Genomic DNA, 6763 nt, shown 5'->3' on the forward strand with positions numbered 1-6763 from the left:
CTGTGTTTTATTTACAGCGGAGTTAGAGAAACAGAAAGGTGTGATGCGGCCAAGCTTGCTGACTGGAGGCATGGTCGGAGGCGTAGGTGTGAAGGGCGACGTGGTGAATGGCACCATGGGAAGGACGAGTTTTGACGACAACTGCTCAGTGGGTGAGGGCCTGAAACGCACAGCGCTCAGCTCATCTCTCAGGGACTTATCGGACACAGGTGAGACGACAGAGACGGCTCATTTCCATTTGCTTTCCTATTAACTGATTTAAAAGGGTTTTTTTTCTGTTTCTACTGCTGCTACATCCTGTTCCTCTTTCTCACTGACACTCAGACTCAGACTCAGACAGCTTATCTTTTTTTAAATAAAACCAACATGTCGACCTTTCCACTCTTTGCTAACCTGACTCTTCCTCGCGGGGCTGTGCAGGGAAACGTGGTCGCAGGAACAGTGTTGGTTCTCTGGACAGTACCATGGAAGTAAGTCTAGATGTAGACTAGATGTCACCTTTGTTAGACTTTTGTTACATTTTCCCCATTTTCTGGTGCTTTCTTATCTTCCCAGGCACTCTCAGTCAGTGTGTGTACAGTGTGCATATACTAGATGGTGTGCGCGTGTACATGCATGTGCGTGTTGTCTCGCCATATGTTCCCGTCCTGCACTGACCTCCTTTGCATGGCTGTGAGCGTTTTGTATTTTTGCCCCAAGCATGTTTCTCCTCCTCCAGATAGAAATATGTCCCATGTTTGTCTGGTGATGTAAGTGGGTTGGGGGGCTTCGCTCTAGGGATAGACCGATGAAGCAGCATGAAAGATAAAATTTTTCGATAAATTGATATTGGCCGTTTTTTCACCAATAACCAATAAAATAAATGTATTGTTAAAGTGACTACGAGGAGTTTCGGAAAGCGGAGTGTTTTCACACTACATTTCCCATGGGCCTCCACGCGCACGATGAAATTCTTGGACCGGCGCAAGATGGACGAAAGCGAAAACATTTGCCAAGAATGTTTTCATTAATCAAGAATGAAAGTCGGAGGTTCGAAGACGATCAGATACCGTCGTAGTTCCGACCATAAACAGCAGTGCCCGGGAAACCGAAACTAGGAAATGCTGGGCGAGTCGACCACTAAATAATAATGTCAAAATAAATATAAGACAAAACGATATATTTATCGAAAATGGACCCATTAACAAGTGTGGGTAATGCAGATTCATCCACATTAATATGAGACTCTTTTATAACCAAAAGCAAACTCCTCAGGGTCTCTTTAAAACGCACTCCTTTGGCTCTAATGTCACCGCGCTTCCAAAGCTTCACCAGACGAGAAGTTGAGCCCTGGTTAACTTTAGGGTAATTAGCTATGACGCGGTTTGGCCGCAACCTGTCAGAATAGAGACGTCCTTCGGCTGCCTTTTTTTTTTCTTCTTTTTTTTCTCCTTCGGCTCCCTAATGACCAGCGCGATCGAACTTTGACGTCAGTCATGTGACGAGCGACCAAAGCGGCTGAAAATATTTGCCGTTTTGGGAGCTGTCTTGCCTGAAGCGCACCCTCGAGCGTTTTTGACACTTTGGAAGCTTTTGGTGTGAATGCACGGTAATAATCGGTATCGGTATCGGTAAATAAACAAATCGGTCAATCCCTACTTTGCTCGAACCCCTCCAACACCCTCTGCTGTGCCGTTTCTAAACCATGACGATGCTTTTTTTCCTCCCAGGGCTCCATCATTAGCAGCCCACAGCCTCACCAGCGCTACCCGCTGCCGGGCGTGATCCCCGGCTGCTACGCAACAGAAGACTTCCGGCCTCACCGCCCCATCCTGAGCCCCGGATCGGGGGTGGGGGGTGGGCCGGGGCAGCAACATACCACTGCTGGGACAGGAGTTGGGGGAGTCTCCAGCAGTGTAGAGAGAGCAGGAGCGGGGGGGAGCGGCGGCCCTGGGGGGAGCAGCAGCAGCAGCAACAACAACAGCACTGGCTCCTTCCTGGGCTCACTATTCGGCAGCAAACGTGCCAAACCGCCCGGGCCCCTTATTCCACCGGGGCCACCTTACCCCGCGCCTGTGCCCCCACTGACTACGGGAGGGCCCCCCCTTCCTCCTCACTCCCCTTCATCGCTGTGCCAGCTGGAGGGGGGGCCTTCCAAGATCCAGGCGCTGCACGCACAGTACTGTCACGCGGCCGCCGTGCAGCCGCCGCCACCTTACTACCATCACCATCGCTACCACGTCCAAACTGTCCCGCCGCCGCCGCTGCCTTTACAAGGTGTGGCGGCGGCCCCCCCTCATACTATACAACGAGGCCCGCTGCTGCCCTGTCGGCCGCCGCCGCTTGGCCCTACGCACGTCCAGCACCCGCAGCTGGCCCATCTCTCCCAGCTCTCCCAGCATGGGCTTCCGGGTCGCTACGGCAACATGGTGGTGGGATGTCCCCCCCCCCTTTCTCCTCTCTCCCAACACTCCCAGAACCCCCCCCAGCCCCAGTTCGCGCTCTACCACGTGCAGCCCACACACTCTGTCCGAGGGGGGAGCGGCGGCGGCGGCCCTGGCTGCATCAAGCAACCCCTCACCTTGTCACACTCCCACCCGCACCCCCACGCACACTCCCACTCCCAAACGCACCCCGGACACGTGCACACGCCCCACCCGGGCAGCAGCCACTCCGCCACGCATCATCAAACACACTTCATATTCGGCACGCTGCCGCACAACCTGCCGTCCGCCTCCGTCAATGCGCATCATCACGCAGCAGCGGCGGCAGCGTCCGCCGGCCCGTATCTGCCCCAGTACCCTCCTCTTTCTTCTATCCCCCCTCCCCCACCACACTCCCCTTTACCCCCCCCTTCGTCCCCCCTTACCCCTCTTACACCTCTCTCCCCTCACCCCCCCCAGCACCCCGGGCAGCCTCAGCAGGGGCCGCCGCAGCAGGTGACGGGAGCTGGTGCGACAGGTACAGGGGGCAGCAGCTCCAAATCCAAACCTATCAACCGGATAAGTACCGTGGTGTGAGCAGGGTGTGGGGCGGCGGCTACGGCGGCTACGGCTACGGCCCGCGGGGTCAGAGGTCAGACGATAGAGGAGGCGGCGGCGGGGAGGCGGCAGGCAGAACCAGCAGGGCGAGAACCAAATCTGCCCGGACGGAGAGTAACAGCAGCAGCGCTAGCGACAAGAGGAAACGCAGTTTGCTTCGTCTCTGTTACTTCCACCTCCGTTTCCCACACATGTAGGCGGAGATTAGGGGATGTCACGATTACTTAGTTTCACAATTTTTTTTATTTACACATTATAAAACCTGCATAAACAATGAAAATAGTAAAATTAAACATTGTGCAGGAGAGGTAGAAGCCAAAAAAGGCTTATAAAAATACCTCCCCTATGTAAAAAACAACAACAACAACAGTGGTGGTCCTCAGAGTAAGAAGACTTAATTAATCGCAGTATTAAATGCCACAATTATTTAAAGGGATATGCCAACTTTTTTTTTTTTGTGTCTTGCCTCACTCCCGAGTCCACGACAAGCAGATAGACACCATCCTTTCGACTGTGTGTGCAGTAACAAGGGCAACAAGGGATACGGGCAGAGCTGGCGCACCGCTAATTAGCTTAGCTCAAACACTGGAAGTGCATAGGTAGTGTTAGCCTGCCTCCTACCCGAGTCGAAATCAGCAGTCTTTAGCTGATTTAATTTTTAGCTCTAAACTCTGTAAATATATCACTTTATCAACATTTCAAACTATTTTAGGTGAGAAAGTATCCGTTTAGATCAGCAGTGTGTCGTTAATTTGTCTAAATACCAGCTGTTTACAATTTTGTTCGGACGAATTCGGCGCTACTCAAGCTAGCCGTTCCGGTTACTTTCACAAAATAAAACACCCGTTGCCCTTTACATACAGAAAACCATGATGATAGAATTTGTGCTTTTACTTTGAAATAGGAAGCTAACCTACCCTCCATGTAGCTAGCTTGAACCAAAATAAACCGTCTTTGCTTGAACCCTCCGTTTTGACCGATCTCGTCCCGTTACCGGCATTTGACCTCTCAATGCCTTACCAGAGAGTTTTGTCAGCAGAGTTGCTGAAGAGTTTCTCTGATTACTTTAGGTGGAGGCAGGCTAACACTATGCACTTCCAGCGTTTGAGCTAAGCTAATTAGCGGTGCGCCAGCTCTGCCCGTATCACCCTTTTCACCCGTTACTGCACGCACAGTCGAAAGGATGGTGTCTATCTGCTGGTCATGGACTCGGGAGTGAGGCAAGACACGAAAAAAAATGTTGGCATATCCCTTTAAATGCCACAATTATTTAATTGTAAAGGCTCCTAAATGCCGTCACTTTCCAAAAGAGATTACGTCAGAACCACGTGGGCAGATCAGCACAACACGCACAGAATGTAAACAGAGTTACCGTATGCAACCTTATGAACGATATGAATCATCACCTGTGGGATAACCACCTTGCTTTGTACCCGAGAGTAAAGGTAAATACACAGTAACTGGGTTAAATTATGTTAATGTCAGTTTACCTAACGTAACGCTGAACTGGTAGGAATTTAAATGTTAGTGCCTCATTTGTAATAAAATAAAAGATTAAAAAAAACTTCAAACATTTGAATACTTCAAACATTTCCTCTGAAGGATTAATAATTGGTCCTATATTAATAGATACTTTAAATAATTTGTTTATATAATTGGTAATGCAGTTATATTTTGTCTATATTTGATTTTACACATTCATAGTGTTGTAAAATTAATGAATATAATAATCGTAATAATCGTGATAACCATGATTATTTCTCTGACAATAATTGTACCAAGAAAATCTGTAATCGTGACATCCCTAGTGGAGATAAAAAGCACAGCTCGAGCTTGAACGGCGTGTGCACACATCCTTGAAACCTGCACACAGAGAAACACACACACAGACACACACAGCAACATATTCCACACACAATGTCAAAAGAGTCTATAGCCATATAATCTAAGATGAAGCTACATCTATATCTAGGTATTTTTTGCCTCAGTTTTACTCGTCTGAAGTCTAGTTGAGTCTGTATGAGACTATTTTACATGTATAGTACCAAGATGTGATAATGTGACACTGGAAAAACACGGAGACACCATATATAAACAGCTGCTTACATGGGGATGTACATAAAGACTCGACCACCAAATGGCATTTCAGCGGAGTTTGGCATTAGAAACACAAGAGAGTTGCAAAAACAAACAAAAACAACAAAAAAAAGAAATGAAATGTCCCTTGACTTTGCAATAATTTACCTGGCTTCATGATGTCTCCGTCCACTCTTGCAGGTCCCGCTTTGCAGACAGGCATCTTTTTTTTCTAAAGAAGAAGACCTCAGATATGTTGCTTTGTCCCTAAACTTTAAAAGAAAAAAACCAGTGCACGGTTTCATGACAGTCTTTTGCTTAATGGTCTTTTACATGTCAACAGGAGCCACCTGTGGCTTTGTAATGCATTCCTTGTGGGGGTATGGGAATTAACGATACAATCAATAATATATTTTGAATGTTTCTGAAGCTTCTTGCTGTTTTATTGATATTATAATATACCTGCTATGAGTATGATGAATATTGTCCAATAATTGTTTTGACCAGTGATTAATTAATATCAGCAGATGTTTGTACATGGTTATAGAGAGTATATGCACATATAAATTCCCTCAGTTTGCCATAACGACTAAAGGGTGTTTTGATATGTGAAGTGTGATTTATTTCCATTGTACCATGCTTTCCATTGAGTTCGCCACCTTTTTTTTTTTTAATTAGTGGTATTGATTGTTGAAAAATAATGAATGGGGTTTAGTTTTGTTCACATTCCTCCTTTTTTCTGTTTTGTTTAATGCAAGCAAAAAGGGGCACAATTTCTTAAATGGGGTTGAATAACAAAACTTGAATTTAAAGAATGGATCTGAGTAAATGGTTCATTTTTTTATTTAATTTTTTTTCATGAGGAGGCTCCCATAAAGAAAACAAAAAAACAAACATAGTTGGTGGAAAAAAAGACTTGGACTTTGCAGGATGCCTTTCCCTCATGTTTATACAGGGCATCATTTTGTCATTTTGTGTTTTTCTGTTTTGAAGAAGCACGCTTTTTACATGAGGTTTTGTGGTTTTTTGCACACGTGATGTCTTAAGTCAGAAATGGCCTTCTTCTAATCCTCCCTCTCCTCCCACATTTAGAAATTTCTTATTATATTTTCTGATGCCTTGGCATCCAGCTGAGGGCTCCTTGTTTAAAGAATATATAACAAGAGTCAAGAATGTAACATAGCCTACAGGTACATACTGTATTTCCCTTTCTTTTCTTTTTTCTTTTTCTTTTTTTTCTGTGGGCCTTGTGTAAGTGTTATTCCTTTTGCTACTGCAATTTTTGAAGTTGAGATTTGAGCACTGATGCGGTTTACCTCCAGTGCCATGGATTACCAAGGGAAAAAACTACAGTACATATATTCTGATTCAGGTAGGGATGAATCGCTGAGGACAAAGTACAGAGATCTATTTGAACAAGCTATTGAAAGAGATGAAGAAATCCAGAAGGATTTGAATCCTCGAGTTGAAACAGGATTTTTCCAGATATTTGGAGAGAGTCACGAATGTCAAATGAGGATTTTATAAGTATGTGTTGGCTAGCCTTTTTCTTTTTATGGTGTCCATTTGACTCTTCTTGCATGAATATATCTGCACTTATTGAATAGATTGTACTGTATAAACCTGAATGTACATATTATATTATACATAGGCTTCTTATCATTACT

The 6763-nt window shown here is 45.7% G+C and overlaps 1 protein-coding gene across 3 annotated transcripts in view; it reads left to right on the forward strand.

Annotated features, from left to right (window-relative positions):
• Positions 1–3225, forward strand: part of iqsec2b (IQ motif and Sec7 domain ArfGEF 2b) — a 42231-nt gene extending 39006 nt beyond the window's left edge. For 2 of the 3 annotated variants that reach the window (XM_085782826.1, XM_085782827.1), the window contains exons 12-14: positions 18–209; positions 421–470; positions 1710–3225. In XM_085782826.1, coding sequence (XP_085638952.1) covers positions 18–209; positions 421–470; positions 1710–2999 — 1532 coding nt within the window. In that variant the 3' untranslated portion in view covers positions 3000–3225. The remainder of the gene's footprint in view (positions 1–17; positions 210–420; positions 471–1709) is intronic. The other variant, XM_085782828.1, reaches the window with a different exon arrangement.
• The last annotated feature ends 3538 nt before the right edge of the window (positions 3226–6763 follow it).

Source organism: Trachurus japonicus, chromosome 7 (genome assembly GCF_045865225.1).
Source record: "Trachurus japonicus isolate A0001 chromosome 7, Traja_1.0".
NCBI classification, from domain to species: Eukaryota; Metazoa; Chordata; class Actinopteri; order Carangiformes; family Carangidae; genus Trachurus; species Trachurus japonicus.